Source organism: Plodia interpunctella, chromosome 13 (assembly GCF_027563975.2).
Source record: "Plodia interpunctella isolate USDA-ARS_2022_Savannah chromosome 13, ilPloInte3.2, whole genome shotgun sequence".
Classification (NCBI taxonomy): Eukaryota; Metazoa; Arthropoda; class Insecta; order Lepidoptera; family Pyralidae; genus Plodia; species Plodia interpunctella.
Window position 1 is genome coordinate 8,544,589 of NC_071306.1, and position 27,574 is coordinate 8,572,162.

Below are 27,574 nucleotides of genomic sequence, written 5' to 3' on the forward strand. Positions count from 1 at the left end.
AGTTACATGATGGTCGTTGTTATAAATCTTTTACTTCGCTACCTATAGATTATAATTAAAACTGACTAAATTGAAATCTATACATATAATAAAACTGTAAATGAGCTATGTCTGTACGTACATAGGAGATATTGAAGAAAAAAAAATATGATGGGCGTTTTTATGGGACTAATAGAAGCCAAACAAATTTTTTAAATTATTGTCTGTCTGTCTGTTTGTTCGCGCATTATGCAAAAACTACTGGATGGAATTGGATGATGCGGTTTTCACAGTTATATAGCGGATACAATTTCTAAAAAAATTCATTTTGCGACATAAGTTTTTTTTTTCTCCTATTTTATTGTCCTCGTGCGTTGTCAACTAATCCAAATGTCCTATATAATTTTAATACATCTACGATATAGAATTTTAACTAAATCGGCAAAAATATCCGCTTTAAAATGGATTACCGAACTAACTTTAACAGACATATAAAATTAATGTCGATTCAAAGTTCTATAGGCTCGTCGTCCTACTGGTTGGACTAAGCGTCTGTCTGACATTTTAAAGTTTTACTCTGAAAGAATGAAAGTCGAATGGTAAATACAATAAAAATATTTAATTGACACAAGAAATCGAATATATTTTTAGTAATAAAGTTTTACAGAATCCAGGGGTTTTTTTTTTTTTTAGAAAATGTCAAGAGCCATCTGTAGAATTGTTGTATTTTCGAAACAATTTTTCATGAAATAGATCCATTTAAAGAAAATATACTTACTTACTACTTACGAACTTTTTTATAATTATAACCTTTTACGTGAGCAATTGAAAATTGCTATTTTGCTGCGAAATACATAAAAGACCAGGACATGCAAGACACAAATTTGATTCTTTATCATGTTCACTTCTTAGTTTTATTGCTCCATCGTTTAGCCAATCGATTATTTGACAATGTTAAGGTTGAGAGAAAAGCAATCTGATTATCATTAAGTATTATAATCAGTTTATTTACTATATATTTCTGTCAGTCAAACAGTCAACGTTCAAAATACACACACAATCAACCACACCTAACTTACTTTGAACTCTATGCTACGGGAACAGAGACGAATCTTGAGTGATGTACGATAGCGCTTGTAGTGTTGATTGATACGTTCATACAATATTTCAAAAAATAGTACTTAGTTACAATTTACAGACCAAGATTGACTTTATTATCTAGAAATTTATTGTTCCAATTCTAAATTCGATTAACTATAATAAAAGATCTCTTCAAATGCCAGCTCCACACTGTCACCGAACTCTGTGAATATTGCGTAGTTAGTATGAGCGCTTTTATTTACCGCAATGAGAAACCAGCAATGTATACTGAAACCGCTAAAGTTCGACTACTATGTGGAGCCGGCATAAGAGCTCAGTTGCGCTGCAAAGTATTTGACATCCGTCGAGGGATCAACGCAGAACGACGTAAAAATTCTATGAAGTTTCGACGTACGTCAACGCATGTCAACCCTATAGAGAACAACGGAGCTACGAGTACTGCGTCGCCGCAACGGAGCACAACTGAGCTTTGGAACTCTGAAATTTGATACTAGCTAAGCAAATTACGACCTTATTATAAGTTCAAGAAGGTTGTGATCGTAGTCGTGCAAGCGGAGACAGCGCGGACTCTCGTGTTCAATGTTGCCGATCTTCCCCAGAAGCCAATACGTCTCCATACTTCCTTTGCCCTGGAATCATTAGTTAGTTGGTCGTCAGACAATTCGATTTTTAAAAATCTGCGTTATTATCATAGTCAGACTGTCAACAGCCAATGTTGATTTAAAAAAAATAGCAAAACGGTCGTTGACTCGTGTGTTCCATATTTTAAATTTAAAAACAGACGAAACTTGACTGCACCAAAATCAAAAATGTTGGTTTAAAATTTTCATTGCAATGGTTAATATTTTTTTTTATTTAAAAAAGCTATTATTTACATTCCTTCTCTAAACTGAGTTAATGTAAAATGTTTGCAATGATTGAAAGCCAACAAATCAACCTCTGATTAGTGTAAAAAAACTCGTATGGGAATTGATTTGTTTCGAACCTTCGCTAACAATCTACCATACTCACAGCTACGTCCATTATTCCTCTAGATTGGATCTCGTAGTTCCCTATCTCGTCCAGGGCTTTCTTCGTTGTATATGATATGTGAATTTTCATCGCTGAAAAAGAAAATTACACTGTATTACTCGATGCAGCAACACACACAATATCATCATCAGCCTACCCTTATCCCACTTTATGTGGGATCGGTACAGCACGTCAGTCTCCTCCACTTCTCCCTGTCTTATGTTAACCGATCTGTTAATTCCTTTTTAGCCATATCCTGCACTCAATCCACCTCTTCTTCGGACTGCCCCTACTTCTTTTCTACCATATGGCAGAAAAGCAACACACACAATAATAATTAATTAATAGAAAATAACAAAAATCTGTCAAAAACACCACGCCGAATCGTACCCGGCTAGGTGGTGGTCATAGACAAAAGAAATGTGATGGTCATAGAGCTTGCGTTTCCGCGTTGAATAGGTAATTTATCTGTATCACATGAGGAAGGGGAACTCATTGACGCAGTGGTTAGCGTGCTCGGCCTGTGGTCACTCTCACAATGGTCGAATTAAATCAAATCATTTATTCAGAAATTAGACCTTCTCAGGCACTTTTTCGTGTCAATTTTTATATTAAATAGTTATTTGTCACAAGCTACAAACTACTGGCATTTCAGAACGACCACTGCTGAGAAGAAATGCCGAAAGAAACTAATTTGAACAGTGTTGGTCCCTATCATGCCAGAAGGGCTTACCATTATTGTTTCTTACAATGTTTTTTTCTAATAATATATTAAAGTACATAATGTACATAGTCAAAAAATTCGGACATTGGATGGGTGATCAAAATTATCTTGAACTCTTCCATGCTTCGGAAGGCACGTAAAGCCGTTCGTCCCGGTTGTATTTGCAGTGGTTAATACCTGTCAATCCGCAATGGGCTCTCGTGGTCACGGCCCACACTCCTTATCCATCCATATAAAATCCAGTGCCCCAGCTGCCTGTTGATGATTGATGATTCATCACATACCTTCTCCCGTACTCTCCATCCGACTAGCCGTGTTGATGGTGTCACCAAAGAGGCAGTATCTCGGCATTGTGGTCCCCACGACCCCGGCCACGCATGGTCCAGTGTTCACGCCAGCTCGTATCCGCAGCAGTTCCTCAGGCCTGTGCGGAACTCTTGCGCCTTCGAGACTCCTCATCAGAGACAACGACATGTCCGCTATTTCTGCTGCGTGCCTATTACCTGAAAGTTGCATGATACAAGTTTTTCAAGTTTATTTGTGCAATGCAAGTAAAACTTTTATTTCGTTGATGAATATGTTCAAGATGTCTGCTTCAAAATAATCGCATTCTGAGTGTATGAAAATATTATTAATATTAATATAGGTATAAAGAAGTAAGAAAGCGGTCTCGCGGACTATGAGCTCCGACGCTCTGCGGCTAAGGTAACAACCGTGATAACGCTCAGGTGAGAAAGAGAGCGTGTGGAAATATTATTTTCATATTTTCCTTATATTGAATAAGTTTAAAGATCAAAGGTTAAATAAATTCAGGATTCATACTTACAAAATGACCTTTAGTTGTTTAATTGGGGACCGCCAAAAGATGAAGTCGCAATTCAATTAAAATGTATTCGTTTGACATCATTTAACAAAAAAAATATTCCGAGAAATGGTTCTGAAAGGTAGTCAAACCATTGACAAGCTTCTATTTGTCTATGACTAAAAGTATGTTCCTCACCATTTCTCTGCGGTAATCCGGACACAACCATGTAAGCGTCTCCGATCGTCTCCACTTTGTATACATTGTATTGCATTATTTTCTCATCAAACAACCTGTAATTTTTTAAAAAAATTGTCATACTTAGTACATAAATAGCCAAGTGCGTGTCGGACCACGCATAGTGTAAGGTTCCGTATTTTCGATAGAGTTGATAGAAGTTCTATAGTAGAATACAGTTGGTAGACTAGCTCATAAACACTTGACTCCAACGAAAATCGTTTTTTTTTTCAATATTTTATTTAACCACTTTGTTGGCGTGATTAATGTGATACCCATACCAAATTACACTATTCTTGTACTAATAATTTTGAGCTAGGTCGCGGACGGACGTACAGACGGAAGGACGATCAAACGGACATGGCGAAACTATAAGGGTTCCTTGTCTAAAGGATTACGGAACCCTAAAAATTAAGACTTTTAAAATACATGCTACCTTTCCATAAGGAACTACTCTGTATTAAATTTAAAAAATATTTAGTTAAATATACAATCGCTTCTTGCGTGAATTTTCCCAAAATATTAAGGGAAAGGGAAATTCGGGTAATTTTCCAAGAACCTGTGGAGTCATTATGTTTCAGCGATCGAGGATAATTTTATATTTTTTTTGTAGGACCCAAATAATGAAGTTTATCTCAGTGGCAAACATTGTTCTTAGTTATTAGAGCACTGACATTTTAATTAGTTATTTTTGGAACAATTAGTTCTTAAAATAAAATGCCTCTTATATCTCACCTCCGATGTACTTTAGCTAGTTTGAAAACAACTGACAAATTTATTTTGTCAACAATATATAAACTATTGTGTAGTGATAAATTAATTGATAAGTTTTCAAATTTTAAAATAAAATCGTCAACAAATCGTTTACATGTCAATGTCAAGACAATTGGCGGGAATCTCTTCTGTCAATGTGTGAAAAATATTTAAAATCATTTTTTTTTTGTTTATTCCCTCGTTTTATTGAGGAGGCAAAGGGTACTAGCCCATACAGCCAAGTCTTTTTTATTATTTAAAATCATCGTGACTTCTTTTGTCAGTGGCTAGTACACCGAAAAAGAAAAAGCGCTTGTTAGTGATTGACCGAGAAATTTCAACTGAAATTCCAACAAGTTTAACCAATCTCCTAACTTCGCGTTCTAAAACGATACGCCTTCAATATTAAATAGCTTCAATATAACACAGTTAAGGTCATAGCTCACTTCTAAGGCAAGATGACGTTCATTGGAAATTGAGCTTTATTGCATGCTACAGAGGACACACTACTACTTACACTGGCAACCCGTCCCGGTTTTGTTCGGCTTAAACTATAATAAAATTATAAATCTAAACCTTCCCCAGGGATCACATTGGACAAAACCGTTTTTTAAATCCGTTGTGTATTTTTAAAGGGACCTAAACATACATAGGAACAGAAAGATAGCGGAAAGCGACTTTGTTTTAAACTGTATAGTGATATTGAAATGAATAATAAATAATACAATAAAAACATTATTATTATAATATATAAATTACATACTTCATTTACATTACAGAAATGACATAAATATAAAAAAGATAACAAAACTTAACAAAACATGAAGTCCAAAAAGTAGATGAAAGGATTTCTCTTATTTTCTGTAACAATAAAAAAATTGAATTTTATACTTTACAACACGAAAGCTGACAGCTGGCAGACCGCCAATTTGATATCAATGAAAAGTATCTACAGACGACGTTATTAAGCTCACTTTTCAATGAACGTCATATTGCCGGGGGGGAGCGGTGCGGTAGAGGTGTGAATGATCTTATGCCGGCTCCACACTGTCGTCGAATAGTATGGCCAACCTCTGGCGGGTTTGGTTTACAATGCTGATTTTTTGAGCACTTGCTAACCTCCTGATGATCATTCGCGTCGACATGTGTGAGTTCGGCGACATTGTGGAGCTGGCTTCATAGGCAGAGGAAAACATACCTATATAACATATTGAGCATATTAATAACTTCCATCGGCGTACTAGTGGCCGATATATTGGTGAAACCGACAATATCACTGAAGAATATTGTCACAGCATCGAATGATTCCGCCGGGACTGTCCTTTGAGCTCGTAGCCTCCGCAAAACGGGCGCAGGAAGCATCCTTGATAGAAGCAAGTCACTTTTCTGCTTCTCTGCCATAAGCTTTTGCGTACTCAGGTGGATCGATTGTGTGAAAGTCTGTAAATGAATAATCTGTTAATTGCATAATATATTAAAAACTTAACAAACTCGCCGCTGATGATCTAATAAAAAATATTTAAGAGTTACGTAAAAACAAATAGCTATATAGATATACGCAGACACGTCATGCCGGCTCTTCACTGTCTTTGAACAGTTTGCCAAACTTTGGCGTATTCGGTATACATTGCTGGTTTTTCATCGCAGTAAATAAATGTTCACGCATTCGCGTCGGCATGTATCTCATTTCGGCTGCAGTGTGGAGCTGGCATCAAATTTTAACATTCACCAGTGAAATAACAAGGACGGCAATATTGAAATTAATCTGTTTACTAGTGTTTAATTTTAAGTTAGCGTTAATTTAATACAATATATTGATGATATTGTTTATAATTATATATCCGGGATATAAATCAATTATTATATATAACACTCCTCTAACTCTCATCCGGTTACTTCTTTCTTACATTTTGACACTAATAACGCTTCTCTCGTCAGGGGTTAAAATTACGTTCTGTTTGGTTTCGAAGCGTTCTATAGACAAGCGTGTCTAAAACAGCTGTTGGTTAACAATAATCAATAAACATCGTGACGACAGTCGAAGTTAAATATAAGCTATATTTTTGCCATGGGACGGAGACGCGGGCAGCAGCTAGTAAATAATTAAACGACTCTAGTTGGTTTTCATAACAAGTTGGACATTTATGTACATATGAACTTTCGGGATAATTAGAGTGAAAATTACATCAACAAATTTAGATGATTTAAAAGAAGAAGGCTAAGAAACAGACAGACACAGACGACGACGTTTTATAATATGTAGTGATTATATGACTAGCTACATCTGTGCTCATGTATGAATTTCAGACGAAGGGTGCGTTGCATTAGTTACTTTGACGTTAATTATAATACGGCGAACTATCTGTCATTCGAACGTTTAGCGGCTGTTTTCGCAGCCATTCAACAGTTCCCAGGGACCGCTTTCCTTATTTTTTTATCCCCACACCCCACACGGCGTCGCTAGTTGTCAGACCGTTGTCACGGATATCATTCTTGACGACATCAAGCGAGCAAACTGTTCACCGACAGTGTACAATAGCCGGCATGGTTTTGACGCTTTTATAACTACAACTATAAATATAAGTAAATACTTGAAATCGAACGGAAATTCCACTAATAATATAAAGGCAGTCATTTCTTCGCGTTCATTTTTTTGTGAAATTTGATAGTATTGAGGTTGATGACTCATTGGATTAGCACTGGAACTGTTTATCGTAAAATCAGGTATAGGTTTCATCGCGATACGTTGCTTAGAACCGGAGCGCACGTTAAAAAGCGGCCGAAGCCGCTGCAAAAAGCTAGTATTACATTACCTGTATAGTCTGTACAGTGTGCCGCAACAACAACACGAGTACAGGCGACACCAACAGCACAATGGTCAGTATTATGATCCCTATGCCAAGGGTCCTCCTCGCTGACCAGATCTCACGTCGTACTGTTTCCCTGGACAATTAATTCTCATTACGATACTAAGCGGCTGTTTCATCACCATCTGATAAAATGTGATATTGTAATCTAACAGATAAACTCAAGATGAACTGCTAGATAAATCTGCCCGAAGCAGTTTGCCAGTTAGCTCTATCCAACACTTTTGAAACACACTTTTAATACTCTCTCTCTCACACATCTTAGCGTTATCCCGGTTAATTCCTCAACATTTGAGCGTCGGAGCTCAAGGTCTCCACGCTCACGTTTCAACAGCGCACGGTCGTCAGCATCCCTATTGGCATTTCTTTTATCTATGATTGGCACGCATAATAATCCCTGACGACATCGAGCCAGCATTTCATGCCAGGCCAAGCGGGAGCGGCACAGCCAGACATTTGTTTCCTACGTGATTCGTTCATCTACTCAAGACGTGGCCATACCAGCGGTATACTATATCTGGCCGCCCAAATCAAAAGGGACCTTATGGCGACTGGTACTTAGGTCTTTATTGCCGTTGTTCGAATACAAAACAACGGCAATAATGGCGTAAGTGCCGGGCGCCATAAGGTCCCTTTTGATTTGGACGAACATATCTAGTATTCAATATGATACATAGGCTGATAAGCTAGCAGCAGATTTAAGTATCTTAATACTATTCATCCATATCGAGTGTTAGGTACTTATTGCTGACACTGGTGTCAGATTCTATTAAAGTCGCCTAAAGGCATCTGACGTGACTTTAATACTGATGGATTATTAAATCAGCTGGTGAAACGAACTTTACAATGTTATAGGTATTGTATTATAACCATTTATAACATTAATATTTATGCCCGCGTACTTTGAATGGACAAGCTATTTCAGACAAAATCAATTATTACAAGTTGACGACATATTATTGCCGCGACATTGTGAATATTGTCATGTGGTTGTTGGGCAATTTGAGAGATTTATTATAATAATATCTACCAACGTTTATTAAATTTTTGGAGCCTGTTTTGATTATGGAAACACTTTTAAATGTGTTTTATGGTAATAAAGAAGTACTTTGTAAGCTTCTGTCATAGACCCGACGCGAGCTTATCCGGGACTAGCTGGTGCCCGCGGCTTCGCTCGCACGAATATAACAAAACAATATATGGGATGAAGTATCTTTATACAAAATTTAAAGAAAATTGGTCCAATAGATTTCGTATGATGTGCGGTCAGTGACAGACAAATCTATATCGATAGATAAATCCATTCCAACAAGAATTTCTAAAAATACACAATGTACCTACAACTTTTTTCCGCCTTCAGTTTTTACATGTATTGATTTTTCGTCCATATATACTTACAAGATGTTGCCCGGGGCTTCGCTCCTTTGGGAATTTTGAGATAAATTTTGATGATTTGAGATTTTGAATAATGTACCCATCTAATGGTGAAAGAATTTTTGAAATCAGTTCAGTAGTTTCGGAAATTATCCACATACAAACTCACAAACGCTTACCTCTTTGTAATTGACCGAGTAAGCGAAGCGAGCGAGGTGTAACATTCTACTTGGGACAAAAATATTTTTTTTGTATATGTATGTATGTAAGTATGTATGTATGTATGTTTGTAACGCAATAACTTTCGAATCGTTGGTCTGATTTTGATGAAATTTAAAAGGTATGTATAGGATCTGCCAATGGAATTTTCGAGTGGGGCAACAAAATCGTTTAGGTAAGCCGTTTTTGAAATATTCACAATTTTGTAACAAAATATTGTGTTCGCGAGGTGTACGTTCGCGGCGAACAACTAGTATTAGTATTGATGATAGGTATATATTTACCTGAGAACATCCCATAAGCCTTCCTGGACGTTCTTCAGCTGGACTACACAGAACCTGGTATGATCTGCGTACGTCTCCACCTCATCGAGTGAGTATAGTTGAATGCCGTTAATGTTATCAAAGTGAGTCACCACTTTTATCTGTCGATAGCTGAAAGCAGGCGTTGACATAAAAAAAAATTAAAAGATTCACACTTTTATATATTTACTAGCTTTCGTCCGCGTTTTTTTCATGCGTCCTTATCTTCAATATCTCGGATTCTAAGCAACGCATCGCGGTGGAGCCTATTACTGATTTTAAGTTAGACCATCCGCTATAAAACTGTTTAAAACGCATCAAATTCCGTCCAGTAGTATTTGGGTGATGCGCGAACAAATGTTTATGTACTTAGGTAGGTTTCTAAAAAAAGTAATTTTGGCTCCTATTAGTCCCATAAAGAGCCCCGATAAACATTTTTCTTTATTATCTCATATATACATTAGTCCAATTTTATTATTTGTATAGATTTTACTATCATACACAACAGGTTAAAGAACACATATAAAACATATATTTCTAAGCTAGGTTGAGTTCCAAAAAAATATATGAACTAATAATTGAAGGAGCTTAGAGCAAGAGACACTAGTTAGGGCGAGGCGTCATTGCTCCGTCGAGCTTCATGAACGGATATATCAACATATTATTGCATGGAAGACACAACCTAAGAGTATATATTATACTATAGTTAGTACAATAGTTGCTTACGATTTTGATTTTACCGTTGATAATGCAACTAGGAAGAATCACACTTGAGTGAAAGATTTAAAACTTACTAATCAACAATCTCCGCCACTACCCTCCCTTCTCCGAGCAGTTTCTCCATCGCCATATACTGCAGTGTCATCTCAAGGTGTTCCAGGAAGGACAGCTGGCGGTTCCTGAAGAAGGCAATGATCTCCAGGTCTGTTGACTCAGTCAGATGTGCCATGGACGAGTACGAAAGGGACAACTCCTCTAAACTTTTGAGCAGCTCGTAACATGCCGACAATTGTCTGAGAATAAAATTATTATTATTATTCGTAGGGCCTGGGGGCTACCATTGAACATAAAATACTTAGCACGTGATTGCGTTCACACGTTCTCTTTTTTTACACGATGCGTACACGATATTGGCTAAAGATAGAGTATGTGAACGTTAGTAACGTGGTACGTGTTTGTTTCGTCGAAGCCTTCAATTTCAACATTTTCTGATAAAATATCATATTTTTATCGGATGGATTAACTTACTGCTAGACAAAACCAATTGAAGTTATTTCTCAGTTAGTCCAACATTTGTGGAACATAATTATTAAAGCTATCTTACAATATGGGCTATCAGAAACTTTAGCAAGCAATAAAACAAACCCTAAATGTGATACACTCATTACATTTAAGTATTATTTGTAATCTATACTACACTCTACGATCAAAATCTTAATAAATTAAAAAATTTACACCCTTTTTCATAATCTAATGAAAAAATAACAATAAATTTGATTTAAAAACAGTCCTTGCAGAAAAACCTTCACAGACTTCAAGAGATAACTGCAGAAACTTCTGCATAGTTAGAAATTTTGAACCACAAACCAAGTTTGCATAAAATGATCAAAGTTATCGACTTTTGTAATCTAAGTTAGAATCGAGTTAACTTCCAATGGCAATGGTAGTTCATAATTAAACTTGTAAGGTAAGATAGTTCTTCTGATATTGGATTCCAATTTAATAAGTAATAACAACCTCATTAAATTTTAATCGAAATTGTATCGGACTATCCGATCGCAGATAAAACCAACACCAACAACACATACTAAAAGAAGCCCTACCACGAAACATATAAACACGTAGCACGTTCTTATAACGTCCACATACTGTTTCTTTTCCCATCGTGTAAAAATTAGAGAACGCTTGGAAACGACGTGCTACGTTTCATGGTAGCCCCCCAGGTGCGTCAGGTTTATCTGCGTTTTACTGTACTTTTCATACAGACGAAGACGCGAATCTGGAAAAAGGCGAAAATCTTACCTCCACAAAGACGTCGTAGCATATTTTAAATTCTTCATTAAGTACAGAAGTAATACTGAATTTATTTCCTCGTATACTGCCAATCTCTTAAAGATATCTAGTTTCTTTAAGTCCCTGAAAACAGGTAATATATTAGTTTATATAACGAGGCTTTCGAATAAGGTATACCGTTCAGCGTACTTATTGAAATAGCACCGAACGGATCTATTTAGAGCACCAACATTTTTTTAAGTGGATATCTATTCTTTCTACAAGCGCCGAGCTAAACAGTTACAACAGTTACTAGTTTACACCAGGCACACCTGGTAAGTGGTCACCACACCCAACGCCTGCAACTCCAGGGGTGTCACTCGCGCGTTGCCTACCTACCAAGAATCTTTTGCGACAGTACCCTGTAATCACGCTCTCCCTCTCTCACCCTTCAAACCGGAACACAATACAAGCACTGTTTTACCTATTTTTTGAAGAAAAACGATAAGCAAACTTATAATGTAATATTTAACCGTTAGATGAGATTCCAATCGATGGTATTTGAAAATTAAAGCACTTGAAGTCACACCTCCTCCAAGTTTCGGGATTCTCGACTCTATGTTGTAAGAAATAAAGACGGGAGTATATTTAAACCATGCTTATGTTTATTTCCCTTGAGGAAGACAAGGATGGCTCCACGTGTAGTTCCGCACAGACCTGCCTCCTTTACGTTTATTATTTGATATTTATTTCGCTTAAATATGACACATAATATAATAATTCATCAGAAATATATATGAATACGTTGGTAGGGTATTGCGAAATCAATAATAATATTTTGCCTAATAAACACATTATATTGTAAGACAATACACCATTTTTTTTAAAAAACCCTCCTTCGATGTTGCTGACGTCATTTCATCTGCTAGTAAAGGGCTGACATTTTCCAGACGGCTGCACACACATCTTCCTAAGAAGCTATGAACGAATACCTTTCAAATAAATTACTATATCATAGTATGACACCCGTTTGTCTGTCGTGTATGAGTATGGTCCAAACTGTGACTACGCACTTATCTAGATTAAATAAAATATTTATTAAATTCCAAGTTTTTCACTCACCTACTGCTTAAAATATCCTCTCTTAATTGGCTGCATTATAATAAAAATATCATAAATGTGTGTTTGAAATTATTAGGATATATTTATTTAAAATAATAAAATTGTTCACCGAGGCAAGAAAGTAATGGATCAACAACGAGGATGACAAATTAAACCCGATACGTAAGGGTTGGTTAATCACCCGAGTTGAGAATCGTACTTTCTTCCGAGTGAAGTTAAGACGGTGGTGGCAATCCTGGAATACTGAGAAGATCAGAATAACTCCATATCTTCCCGTGAATGTGGTACGTACCACAGTTTTGCCCTTTGTGTTTTGTGTCAAGACATAGTGTCTACCCGCGGGTTAACTGGAAGAGATGGGATAATTCCATTGTAGCTAGGTGCTTTTTCTGTTTCTTGTGTCTTTGTGTTTTATTATAGATAAAGTTCTTTCAAACAAACAGTTTGACGACCTCGGTGGCGCAGTGGTAAAGTTCTTGCCACTGAACCGAGGGGTCCCGGGTTCGATCCCCGGTCGGGTCATGATGGAAAATGATCTTTTTCTGATTGGCCCGGGTCTTGGATGTTTATTTATATATGTATCTATTTATAAAATATAGTATCGTTGAGTTAGTAACCCATAACACAAGTCTCGAACTTACTTTGGGGCTAGCTCAATCTGTGTGATTTGTCCTAATATATTTATTATTTATTTATTTATATTTAGTTATGCAAGATTAACGTTGCCAAGAGGACCGACACGACGCCGTAGTAAAATCATATTAATTTCTCAAACGGTTCTTGGTCTTCGTAGCAAGTCACAGCCAAGAATAAACCACTCTCTGATGAGAGAGTGAGAAGAAATAAAAAGGTATTTATAATTAAATTTTGCATGTACTTACTACAAGTTGATTTTGAGGCCGTTGTCCACTAGACCGCCGATGGCGTCCAGATTTGCATCGGACTTGGAAAATACGTGTCCAAGATACATTCTGAACAGGAGAAAATATGTAATAAAATTTAAAAACTTTTCGTTTGCCTTTAATAGAAAGCAATTCAACCTACTAAATATTAAAATATTATACAAATAAATCGTGTACGATCTAGATTTTTTTATGAACGAACTGTCATTTAACAATAATAGATTCTAATATATTCCTAGTCAGTCCTGTCGTCTAGGAATAGGCATAGCCTCCTTGTGAATAAAGCAAGAATAAGAATAATTATTTGTGAAACATAGGTAGGTACATTAAAAATATAGTTGAAATAAATCTGTAGGTAGTATCACTATGCTCTGTCTTTAAAGACTTACAAATATTGTTAATCATCATTTAACGTGCATCAGTCAAATTTATTTTAAACATTTGTCATTTATAAATTCATCAATGGTGTAATAACATTTTTGTACTAGGAGAGAAGTCAAGCGTTTCCTGAAGGTTTTCAAATTTTCATTTTTTAAATCCCGCGGCAATTTGTTATATATATCTTTGGCGCCATACAGATAAAACTATTTCTTTTCATTGCTGTTCTACAAATAGGTGCACAAAGTCTATAGTCCCGTCTTTGGGTATTTTTCCTAGTATTTATAGATACAGCTTGATATACGGGCGGTCATTACGGGTGATCAATCCATACTATCCGTATCCATGCTATACTAATATATACTAATAATGTATAGAATATTATAAAGAGAAAATATTTTTATTTATGTATGTAATAAAAAATCTACTGGACCGATTTTGATGAAATTTGACACAAAGACAGACGAAACCTTCAGGATTAATATAAGCTTTTTTTTATTATAGTTTTGCCGAACGAAGCGTGGACGGGCTGCTTTTGTATTATTATATTGAGGTTCTCCGTACTCTGAGAGGCATGTAAGGCCGTGGCCCCATTGCTGCGACATCGTCCGTTATTTTAACGTACGTCGACGAACAACGAAAGTATTTTTATTTTTATTTTATTTCGGAAAAACAAACAGTTACATAATCGAGCTTAAGTATAATATACATAGTTGTAATAATAATAATTATTATGCTACCCACAGCGCTTTTCTCAGCTTAACAAGTTCCATTTAGCAGTGATGTTGCCACTAGAGGTAAAGTAATTAAAATATATTTATGATTATGTGGGTACTTATCCAATTTTTTTTTACATGATTGAAGGTAAGTGAGAAATATGTAGGTAGTTGATACAGTGAAAATTGGGTAAAAAGTTAGGAACACAAAAAATAAATAAAATTAAGGTTATTATGTGCTAATTCACAAAGTGTCCAGATCGTATTTGCGCAAAATTGAGTTGAGCATATCTTTATAGATCTTCAATTTGCACGCGAGTATATCTATTTTAGTATCAAAGAGTTCATTGTATGACTCAACCATACGACGCATAGGTGATCGCCGTCCAGAGTTCGTTCGACAAATGGGAAAAGCGAAGAGCGGTTATTGTCGACGTACAGCACGTCGGACCGCTTTTCTTGGTACAATATAAGATAATTTATTAACAATGTCAATTTTATTATTGGTTATATTGAAAAGCAGAACAGCTTTTAGATACTTACGTCTAGATTCAAGAGACAGCAGATTGAACCTGGCAAGTAATTCGGTACAACTAAGGTAACATCGATGGCACATGAAGTGCATGGTACGAAGGATTTTTTTCTGAACCTTCTCAACAGCTGTGATATATTTCTGATAGTAGGGACTCCAAACCTAAGTGGATGGCCTCCCAAATTCAGTAGACGATCTAAAGACACACCCAAACATTTTAAACGCTTTATTTATGATGTTCTGCACGTGAGTGTCAAGACAGTATGGAGATTCGATGTATGTCCACGCACATCAATGTCAAAACCAATGGAAAACGGAGCACAACGGAGCACTACGTCGATGCAACGGTACAATGAAACCACCGCTGTTACACGTTGACTATATTTGCAGTCTTTAACCCCAATCCGCATTGGACCCACAATAAGTATAAACCCACCAATGCCTCAGCAATGAGGACATCAAAATGGCTGATGATGGCAATGAAATCGGTGACTCACCTGTTAAAATCCTGCGCGAGAGTATAGTTCACGATTTGGAATCTCTCTTCCAGGAGGGAGACGACTGTGCCCTCCGCTATCAGACTGGTGAATACCTGATGATGATATGACACTTATTTATAAATATGTTAAAGATTAAAATATACTTATCTTTTCCCAGATACTTCAAGTGGTCGTTCCTAAATGGCAGTAATACAGTTTTAAGATAAAAAGGAATAGTATTTCTCTAAAATCTACATTTTAGCGAAATGTTATGCTGCACGGCTGGACAAAAGCCTCCTCTTTCTGTTTCCAGCCACTTCTATCCCTCCACAGTTAGTGCAATCTCTCATCGAAGGCCGATAGTTCGTCGGACCATCACACCTTCGGCTTGCCTTGGTATCTTTTCCTATCAGACAAACCCAAGTAGTCACTCTTTTGGCACATCTTTCCGGCACCATGCGGCTTACATGAGAAAAATACTATATTATAATTTAAAATTTGACGTGAAAAGTGACGTGCCCGTGAAGGTCCAATTTCTGAATAAATGATTTGACTTAGAAATAACTTCTAAGCTTCAAAGCATCGGAGTCGAGAGTCCTCTTTATATCTTCTCCATTTCTGTTATTTCCTACTAATATTATAAATGTGAAAGATTGTGAGCATGTGTGTATGCATGTTACACTTTCACGCAAAATCTACTGGACCGATTGTTATGAAATTTGGTACATATTCTACCTATGTAGGTATACGAAATTCCCACGGGTGCGAAGCCCCGGGGCGCAGCTAGTTATTTATACAACACATCTATCTAATAAATTGAAAATAATTGTAAATTATCCCCAATTACCGTTCTATAAAGTTCCTTGCAGAGTTAACTTCCTATACCGTTGATTGTACAGAGAGCATATTGTAAAAACTTTGGCTGGATATTAAAAAGCCGTCATGCTATTTTAATACATACTTTTTCTTTTAATCAAACTTCCATCCAGACGTATAAACTTCAGCTATAACAATCAGAGCAAGTACAAACTTTAGTGTTGTTCCGAACACCATACCGTATGTCTTAAGTCGGGGCTCTTAAAACTTGGACACAGAGAATTTTGTTTCGAATCGCGTAAGATGTTCAATAGGTACTTATCGAAGTATCAAAAAAAAATTTATGTTTGCGAAAATACTCTTAACCCGGCTACACACTGTCGCTAAACTAGAACAGATGCCGACGTGAATGCTTGAACATTGCGTAATTCATATGAGTGCTTTCATTTACCGTAATGAGAAACCAGAAATTTATGCAGAGTCCGTACAAGTTCGGCGAACTGGTCCGCAATAGTGTAGAGCCAGCATTAAATCAGTCCACTTAAAACTTGCACACTGAGAATTTTCTTTTCAATTGTACATCTTATATGTATCAAATAATCCACAAATCTTTGCCACACTTTTACTTATTTCAATATATCTACTTATCTATACATATAATAAAATTAAAGTTTTATTATATGTATAGATTGTGGGTAATTAGAAGCCAGAACAATTTTTTTTTAAATTTTTTTGTCTGTGTATATAGTCGCGTATCACGCAAAAACTACTGGATGGAATTAGATGCGGTTTGCACAGTTATATAGCGGTTGGTCTAACTTAAAATCTAGTATAGGTTTCATCATCACGATACGTTGCTTAGAATCCGAAATATTGACAAAAGTTACGAGCGGAAAAAACGCGGGCGAGATCGCAAGCAAAAGCTAATTATAAATACTATCGTATTTCAAGTTTGCTGAAAGACCCTTAGGTGTTATCCAGAAATAAATATTGTTTCACCGCGCTTAAATAGGGGTAGACGATGTGTGCCATTGTGTGTTGTGTACATTGCGTGACGTCTAAGTATAGGTGTGTATTTAAACCACGGATATAAAAACATTACGTGATTTAAACGCGATCTTTGGGATATCTACAAAATAATATTTCATTTGACACTAGCGGCCCGTTCCGGCTTCGCTCGGGTAAAAACGTAATAAATCATACACCTAAACCTTCCTAAGGAATAATACTATCTATTGGTGAAAACTGTACGAAAATATGTGTTGAGTCGTTTTTGAATTTTTCGAGAACAGACAGACACGGTAGAAGACTTTGTTTTATAATATGTAAGGATAAGTAGAACCCATGTAATCATTCTCGTAATGTAACTAGCGGCCCGACCAGGCTTCGCTCGGGAAAAACCATAATAAAAAGTATATGTTACTCATTATGGTTTCGTCTATCTCTGTGCCAAATTTCATCAAAATCGGCCTAGTAGTTTTTGAGTTTATTCATTCCAAAGAAAAAATATAAATCTTCCCGTCATAATATTATATTATATTAATATGGATACGGATTTATATTTACAGTTTCCTTTGTACTGTCAACAGCACGTGAAGGGTAACTTGATGTGCTGTCGACTTTACACAACATGTTATATAATTATCCTTCACTTAAAGCAAGTATATATTGTTTTGATATATTTTGTGGCTTCCCGCTGTTGTTTTCCTTCATCATAGTCCTCGCACAGGCTGAGATTATGTAAATCTGGGTCAAATATTTATATCCTAACCTCAAACGTCTGTTCGGCTGGAGGGAATTCTAACAAGTTTTGTTTTTGTATGTAACAACTAGGGAGAACAATCAAAATTTATTGATGAACCGTGCTTATTTTTTATTATATTATGTGCTTATTTATTGACGTTAAGATTGTTTATTTTAGTTTTATAAGTAGTGATGATTACATACTATCCTTTGGCCGCGGCTTTTCCCGCGTGATTTTTTCTGCGAAATTAATACAGACCTTCAATGATTTTCACACAAATTTTCACCGCCCGTTTTAGTAGTTCAGAGATCGATTTATGAAAAAAGAGCCCTCCAATTTAACTATATCAAGTGTAACTATAGAACTATTAAAGTGAGACTCGGATCGAATGTTCCGTAAAGTTAGTTTTAAATTGTGTACAGTCCACAGCAAGTTAAGCCACCCAAATTTGTTGTTAATACGTCGCCATTACCACCGCATAGAGGAAGGCATATCTTGACGTGCGGCCGACTGTTCACATTCACCGTTAACGGATTCTTTCCCTTATTACATTGATTCTAGGTCAACGAACTAGGAAGTATCCTACAGGATTCCCGTGTAAAATAGCAAAATATTAAGTGAGCTCCGGGGCTTTGCCTCAGTGGAAATTCCGGATTAAAAAGTATCCTATACGTTATTCCAGGTTATATTATACCCTAAATCAAATTTCATAACGATCCGTCCAGTAATAGATTTCGCGTGAAAGAGTTTCAAACACACACACACATAAACATTTAATTTCGCATTTGTTAATAGGATAAATGATCACATCGTTTGATCGTATTTCACAGCTGAAAGAGACGATAAACTTAAGAGTAAATTTTGTATTTGATATACTCATTTTTTTTATATTTCTCTTATCTATGCTCATGTGTTTTAAATACCTCTAAGCGTGTTATATATAAAGTATGTTGATAGACGGACAACGAAGTGTTTTTTCCTTTTTGTTGGTACGGAACTCTTGTTGGAACACCAACATTAAAAAGTATTTGTTTTTTTATATATATTTTCTTTTTTTGGTTACGGCAACATTGTCTGTGTCGATATTTTCTTCTCTTGTTCGTTTTCCCTCTAATAAACGGTCACGTTTCTCCGTAGCTCCTGGATTTTTATTTTTACCAGCCTAAATCCGCTGTAGTTTTATTTTTCATTTTTATTCAACTCTAAAAAACAACCTACAAATAGAAGTAAACCAAGAATTCCATTATGCAGCAACTAGGTAATAGTTCAACTTCTAATGAAAACTCGACATGGTGAGAAATACTTACCTAACACAGAATTTAGAATACTAGGTACTCGTTTTTTAAAACACAATTTCTTCTTAAAGTTACCTAACCGTGTGTGCAGAATAAAATACTCTTTACGACGAACACGCTCGTCGTAAAGAGTATTTTATTCTAAACTAGCTCTTGCTCGTGGCTTCGTCCGCGTTTATTACGTGCGTCCGCTCTCCGCTCATAACTTATTCTTGTCAATATCTCGGTTTCTAAACAACGTATCGCGATGAATCCTATATTAGATTTTAAGTTATACCATCTAATATACCACTGTGAAAACTGCATGAAATTAGATCCAGTAGTTATTGCGTAATGCGACGAACACGCTCGTCGTAAAGAGTATTTTATTCTAAACTAGCTCTTGCTCGTGGCTTCGTCCGCGTTTATTACGTGCGTCCGCTCTCCGCTCATAACTTATTCTTGTCAATATCTCGGTTTCTAAACAACGTATCGCGATGAATCCTATATTAGATTTTAAGTTATACCATCTAATATACCACTGTGAAAACTGCATGAAATTAGATCCAGTAGTTATTGCGTAATGCGCGAACAAACATACAGAGAGAAACAGACAAACATTAATTTTTTTTAATGTTTTGGTTTCTATTACTTCCATAAAGACCACCCATATTCCTTTTCCCATAATATTTCCTATATACTTACAGATATAGCCCATTTACAGTTCTATTATATGTATAGATAAACAACAATTAATTAACGTTACAGTGCTAATCCAACTTCAAACTAATAAAGGCAAGGCAGTCGAATTTCAATACCAAGTTACTATGTATTCGCTGCATTCTATAATTACATTTAGTCGATCAATCTTTATTAGTCCAAGCTATAGTTCTCCCTTTCTTGGAGGATTTGGAGGGATGGATGCAACGTGACGCCACCATTTTATTCATATACCTGCGGCCCGTCCCGTCTTCGCTCGTGTAAGAAAGAAAGAAAGAAAACATTTATTTGCCAAAAACATGAGTACAAATAGTCAAAATGAATTAGACCTACACGTTTTACCGAATATAGGTATGCAAATATAAATAAATAAAGAGGAGCATGCTATCCACTACAAATCCAAAACAAAAAAAGAATTATAATGTACTTATACTAGCCCTAAATTCTATCCGAGTCTATCATTAAAGAAATCATTTAAAGTATAATAACATTTATCAGTTAATAAAAACTTGAGGTGCTTTTTAAGTAGATTTAAATTAATACCATATAACGTGTAATACCATAATAACCTTCATCTTCTATATGTACATATAATAAAACTGTAAGTGGGTCTGTGCATTAGATATATTCAAGAACAATAATTATGGAAGGTCTTCATGGGACTCAATGAGAATTAATTTTTCAAATAAAATGTATGTACTACATTAATACCAATACGATGGTATTGGTATTAATTGGTATAGTACGTAGCTTATTCATCATCATATCGAGTATGTTATTGCTAACACTGGTGTCAGATTTTATTCAAGTCGCGTAAAGGCATCTGACATGGCTTTTACAACTACTTACCGCCATCTAGTGGCAGGTAGTCGCATACACACTAGTGAACTAAACTGCCCACCAGTATGCAGGTTTCCTCATCATGTTTTCCTTCACCGGAAGCAAGTGAAGGTCGATCAACTATTATTTATCACACACACACACATTGATATACAAAGTTATATGCCAATATCAATACTATCAATACCATCGATAGGCCTATTTCGATTGAAACTATCGATTGTAAAACCATCAATAGTTCAGCAACACTAATGTAAGGTAGCTTTAGAGCAACATGAACGTGATTACGCTAAATTGACTATAATATTGCATAATACATCCGTCACAATCACGTCCGATTAGTGTTTCACGAGGTCCTATAAGTGTTGCTAAATCTTACCTCTGAGTTTAAAAACAGTGAGGAGTCCAAAGTGCTTGACAGTTGAGAGATTATGGCGCAGTTCTGCACAATGAGGGCAGCGTGAGGCACGAAACACAGGACCAGCATTTGGACGAAGAATGTTCTTCTACCTCGTCTGACAATCATAAATGCAATACGTATTATTTATTATTTTTTAAAGTAAAAGCAGTCATTTATTAAAAACCAATAATATTTTACAACAAATCATAAAAAATGAAATAAAAACTAAAATTTAATCAAATATGCCGTTCCGAATAGTACCCAGCTCAAAAGTGCTAAACCCATTATGCTAAATAGCTATGGACAACCTTTGAACCAGGTACTGCCCAGAGCGGTAGTCATAACCCCTGTCCCTCAAGCGACGTCACTCACAAATTGTAGTTAGTTGTTTGTCCAAGGAAGGATTTTACTAACACTCATACAATAAATAACATCAAAGACTTATTATAATCTCAGCAATTACATCCAGGCAACCACGCAATGAAGAAAGTACCTACCATATTTCCTAAGTGATAAACATCCAAGACCCAGGTCAATATAAAAGTTACAAGCTTTTAAATAGCTTTTAAAGATAATTTTTCTTTAGCTGAGGTGCGGAAATGATTTCTATGAAAGAGTTTTACAGCTGTAAGTAAATGCCTATAAAATGTTTGAGGTATAATTTAATCAGCTTTCATATTTAGCCAGATTTTTAGATGTAGAATAACCTGAATATTTTATGATGAAAATTTGATACAAACTTACTTGGACGCTGGGTTGATGTGTAGGCACCCGACTTTGACAGTGACCGGCCTCTCGACCCGCTCTGAAGGCGTCGTGCAGTGCGATGTACTCTGTTCTACCTTCAGGTTATTTGAGGGCATCCTGGTAACAAAATATGGTAACTATATTCGTTGGTACAAACGAAGCGGTGGTGGTGTAATGATTATGACGCCCTCCTGGGGATCTAAAGGTCAGAGGTTCGAACCCTACTCGTGCCACATGAGTTTGTATTCCTATGTAACTAGTAGTTTTCATAGACCACCGCCTGCTTCTGGAGAAATAAAACATCCGGAGGAAGCCTGCAAACTGGTTGATTTATTAACTTGTGTGTGAAATGGAGAAGGCAAACCACTCCATTAATAATGCCAGGGAGAAGTTGTTGTACGGGTTTCATTCGCACTAGAGATTGCACTGAAAGTGCATTGAAGAGAACAAATCACGTAACACGTACATGTTGTCTCTATTTTCCATATTGTGAACGAATCGTGTAAAAAAAAAAGAAAGAATATGTTTGGACGCTACGAAATAAAACACGTGCTACGTGTTTTATGTTCTTGGTATAGTTGTTGCTGCGGTTTCTCGGTCCTCCATGAACCAAATCGTACCATAGACTTATATTCCTGTACTAAACCTAGATTTCTCTCTCTTTCGCCTGAGCATTTATTATTATAATTCAAATTCAAATCATTTATTCAGAAATTAGACCTTTACAGGCACTTTTTCATGTTAATTTCCATATTAAATAATAATTTCTCACAAGCTACAAACTAATTTCGGAACGACCACTGCTGAGAAGAACAGTGTTGATCCATCTCGTCCACTTCGCACGGTCGTCCATAGTTTTCACGCATATCATCCTTGACGTCATCAAGCCAGCACTTGCATGGGTTAGCTCCTTCTGCCAGGACCAGGCAAGAGACAGATGACAAATCCATGACGTCCTTTCAGTATGACGTATTTTTGTTTACTTAACTCGAAGACCACATTGTGTGGCGGGTTTATCTCATTCGTATCGGCATGTTGCTAAAATTGGTGCCACAAAATTTTAATCAAGTCGCCTAAAGTGTGTCTAAAGTCATGATTTTTACAACAGTAATTGGCATATAATCGGTATAAAAGTTCCGTTTTGTAAAAAAAATATCCGCAAATGAGACTAAAGCTTATTGCGGCATATTTTGTAAAATTACAAGTTTCCGTTTACGATAAATGTCCGGAATCGTTGACATTGGACATTCGAATTGGACATTATCGTAAACGGAATCCAGCGTGAATGTGGTAAATGTATGTTATTTGTTTTACGTCATTTACATTACTTTACTATATAAAAAATAGGCTTCCAATATATGCATACCGTATTTATCTTCTATTGGACCTAGAATGATTAATAAAGTCACCTAAAGTAATCTGCATTAGTCCTCAATATGTTTTCCTTCACCGGAAACAAACAGAGGTGGTACCAATACCACCTATTAAACCACAGATTAATAAAAACAACAAACTCCTTAGCAATAATAAAATATTATTTTTAGGGTTCCGTACCCAAATAAATAAACAAATATATTAGGACAAATCACACAGATTGAGCTAGCCCCATAGTAAGTTCGAGACTTGTGTTATGGGATACTAACTCAACGATACTATATTTTATAACAAATACATATATAGATAAACATCCAAGACCCGGGCCAATCAGAAAAAGATCATTTTCCATCATGACTTCTCGGTTCAGTGGCAAGAACTTTACCACTGCACAACCGAGGTCGTCTAATCAACACAACAAACAAATAAGTTTAATCAAATGGCAAAAACGTTCCGTAACAACAAAAAACTTGTTTTGCATGCATCATATTCGTGCCCATATAGCTATTTGTTAATTAAATATAGGTATCCTACAGAACCCTTCGTGAGCAAGTCCGAATTACTCTTAACCAGTTTTTTTGACGTAGCTATAACGTCTCACCCAAAAGCCTCTCCTTTCTGTTTCCTACCAGTTCTATCACTCGTCAGTTGTTTGCCATCCCTCTTCTAAGACCGACAGCACGTCGGACCATCGCATCGGCTTGCCATGCGATCTTTTGCCATCTGTTGAGACCTGAGTAGTCAAATTTTTGTCTATCTTTTCGGCGCCATGCGGCTTACTAGGACTAACAAGACTTCCAACCGACATACAATAGTAATATATATCAAAAATAATAACTGTCCTAACGCCTTATCAATATAAAAAGAAACTGAAAATATCATTAAATAGGGCTTCGCTCCCGGGGGAATTTTGAGATAAAATATGACCTATAGCAATCTTGGATAATGTATCTTTCTAATGGTGAAAGAATTTTTGAAATCTGTTCAGTCTCTGTCTCTGAAAATTACCCGCCTCAAACATACAAACTCACAAATGTTTAGCTCTTTATAATAATAGTATTGATTGGATATCTTGAGAAAACAAATATGTTTAATCAACTAATCCCGGCCCTGCGAGAGAGGGATCTTGGGTCTGGTCATCCATTAATTTTCCCGACTTGTACAGATAATATTGCGCTATAATCCATATTTCTTGTAAGACAATTCACACCATTATGTTATAACACTATTTTTATTTTTATGTATTTATGTGTAACTAGCGCCCCGTCCCGACTTCGCTCGGGTAAAAATATAATAATTTATCCATTTGAACCTTCCTCATAAATCACACTATCTACTGGTGAAAACCACATGAAAATCCGTGCAGTAGTTTTTGAGTTTATCGCGAACAGACAGACAGACGCGACAGGGGACTTTGTTATAATATGTATAAATATCTATTCCTCTTCAAAGAAATCCTACCCATAAATGGTGATCTCGACTTTGGATTCCAGTTTCAACCGGATTGTTGACCATGTTATGGACCAGGAACATTAATTGAACACTCCCAAAAATGCCCAATCTCTCTTTAAAGTCGTATTTCCTCATGGCTGAGGGTCGTATATATCTCTTTTATCTACGGTCATAGTCGACCCGATAGTTCGTAGTATTGTTTAACTGAGACAAGGTATTGGTTTCTGAAAAACAAAACAGCAAAATCTGTGGTAAAAGTAAAATTATCCCATCTCATCTCAAAATTCAATCACTTTGTCTGGATATTTGTTGAACCCCAAGTTGATTCTTTACGGACCGTTTTTAATTCAATTCGATTTGAGAAATACTTACTCCGCCAAGATTCTGAGAAGAAAGCGAGGAATAACGAAATATGTGTTTGTAACAAGTCCCTCCTCTGGGGTCATAGGTGAGCGACTGAACGCTGCTCGACGCGATACGGTTCAAGTAGGTACTGCGCCTACCATGTTACCATGTATAACACTCATAGAATTGGTCTAGCAGACATGTAACTTTTAACTATAATACATTTTACAGGATATAAAATGAAATCGCTTCCCGATGACTGTCCCTATGTATGCTTAGATCTTTAAAACTACGCAACGTCAACATTATTGCGGCTTTTTTAATCGATACAGTGATTTTACAGGCGGGAAGCCGAGGCAGGTCGCTAGTTTGAAATAAAGGCAAGTTCACTGATACATTATTTATCCTTATCTTGATATAAATCCCACATAATACTATGCAATAACTATCGTCGATATCGTCCGCATTCGTCTGAATTGACATATTACCTCGTTATTCATAAAAAAGATAAAACATATGTTTTGTCATAATGGCACTTCATAAATTTGAAATTAACAGAAAGAGCAAAACGTATTTTAGCTTAAAGTATGTTTTAATTTCTTTATGAATAGGGCTGGTGTACACCTACGTCACATTTGATTTAAACGCATCTCGTTGCCTGCGTCGCACTGCCCTACTGCGTTTGTCGCTCACGTAGGACACCGGGTATCTTTAGAATGTTCTTACGTCAACTCACCTGTTGCTTTCGTAGTTCGCATTAAAGATTTTTAGACTCGAGGCTAATTGGTTTTGTCTCCTTAGGCATTGAGATACAATTTATTAAGTCGACAAAGGCAATTGACCAGATTTTTCTTGATTCCGCCAACGTCAAAATTGATTGAATTTCCCAACGCTAGCGAAAATTCTATTAATTTTACCCATTTCAAAAAAACACGACGTTTTGAACGTAATCCGATAAACAAAATTATTCAAATAAAAAATATTTTATTTGAATAATTTTGTAAAACATATTTTGATATCCAAGTTATATAGTCTCGTATTCAAAAAGTTATTTTGACGAAATCGATTGGTAGATCTTACCTTTAGGTACCTACCTTTTTTAGATTATTAGGATTGTAGGCCTCGGCTTGACACCCGTAGGAATTGCAGAATAAAAAAATCTATACAGGTATGTGCTATTTAGGCGTTCTATACGTGTAAAAAATCATTTAAATTCGCGTGTTTCAGTATAATTACATTCTAATATTCTCACCTCTAAAATATCTAAAATTACATGTTTCTAAAAATTTGTTGGATATAAAAAACAGACTCAGTGAGAACTGTATCTACTCCTTTTTTTACTTTTTATTGTCATTGACTGTATCCCAAATATATACAGTCTGCCTCTAATCACTGATTTCTGCCCCGAATGTCAGCGACAAGATTATGGACCATCATTTAAACGGCACCATTTGTCTCAAACTCAAGTCTCGAAACGCCAAACTAACGAACTAAAACACTTAGTTTCCCTACATGTAAACAAGTTTACAATGTCCACGTTATCATCCGACTAAGTGATTATTCATTCATTCTTATTCTGTTTATTTGGTACCTACGCTTTTGTTTACCTCGATACATTTTAGACGCTATGTTGAACTAGAAGTACGTCATTGAATTCAAAAAGGGGTTACGAATAAACGCCTTCAAATGAAAATTTGCTTTTAGGATCCCATAATACTAACTAGTTCTTCATTTTATTAGGGATGAATTATATGAATTATTATTCAAATAACCAAAATCTATTAAATAAACTCAAAATTAATATTTCAAAGCACTATTTAAATACCATCAAAACTACATACATCTTACAATTAACTTATAATTTTATTTAGCCTAACTTACCTTAGAAACAATTGGTGGTGTAGCGGCAGTCTCTCATAAGATCACTTATTCTTAACTCTTTAAAAACACCAAATATATAAAGCGACTACGTAAACTTATTGAGCTACATGAATGTTTTCCCCGAGATCACTAAGCAGTCTTAAATTTTTAACAGACTTTAACTGAATACGTTGTTATTTAACATTTCAATGGCATAAATGTATGTTATGCAAATCATTAATAATATTAATGTCAGTTTTATTTCAAAATTTCGCATTCGCGTAATCGTATTTCAGAATTATTTCACAATGTAGGATTAGACACAAGCGCCTGGCAGCAAACCACGGGCAAAACTGACGTACAGCGTCGCAGCTGCGTGTAGATACGCAGGGTTACATATCTATAAGTTGATATAGCTAGAGAGGTATAGTTCCTTACTGAATAGCATATCTCAATTTGCTTGTTTTTGCAATTTTACGAGTAGCCAGTACTCTTAGTGAAGACACAGTTTG

The 27,574-nt window shown here is 36.0% G+C and overlaps 1 protein-coding gene across 1 annotated transcript; it reads right to left on the reverse strand.

The window, feature by feature from the left end:
* Positions 1 to 6: 6 nt before the first annotated feature.
* On the reverse strand, positions 7 to 27,391 carry LOC128674945 (uncharacterized). Its single transcript, XM_053753958.1, has 15 exons — positions 27,084 to 27,391; positions 22,029 to 22,148; positions 21,264 to 21,399; positions 15,509 to 15,603; positions 13,365 to 13,454; positions 12,484 to 12,513; positions 11,392 to 11,505; positions 10,164 to 10,382; positions 9,352 to 9,501; positions 7,421 to 7,550; positions 5,806 to 6,047; positions 3,816 to 3,910; positions 3,100 to 3,318; positions 2,092 to 2,183; positions 7 to 1,709 (listed from the first exon to the last, which is right to left on the reverse strand). Exons 2-15 carry the CDS (start codon positions 22,145 to 22,147, stop codon positions 1,584 to 1,586), a joined length of 1,857 nt encoding a protein of 618 aa, XP_053609933.1. The 5' UTR covers position 22,148; positions 27,084 to 27,391; the 3' UTR covers positions 7 to 1,583.
* Positions 27,392 to 27,574: the final 183 nt, after the last annotated feature.

Coding starts and splice junctions, on each gene's coding strand:
- LOC128674945 (XM_053753958.1), bottom strand. CDS start 22,147: ATGCCCTCAAATAACCTGAAGGTAGAACAGAGTACATCGCACTGCACG. Junction 6,048..7,420: donor ACACTGTACAGACTATACAG/GTAATGTAATAC, acceptor ATTCATTTACAG/ACTTTCACACAATCGATCCA. Junction 2,184..3,099: donor GATGGAGAGTACGGGAGAAG/GTATGTGATGAA, acceptor TTTCTTTTTCAG/CGATGAAAATTCACATATCA.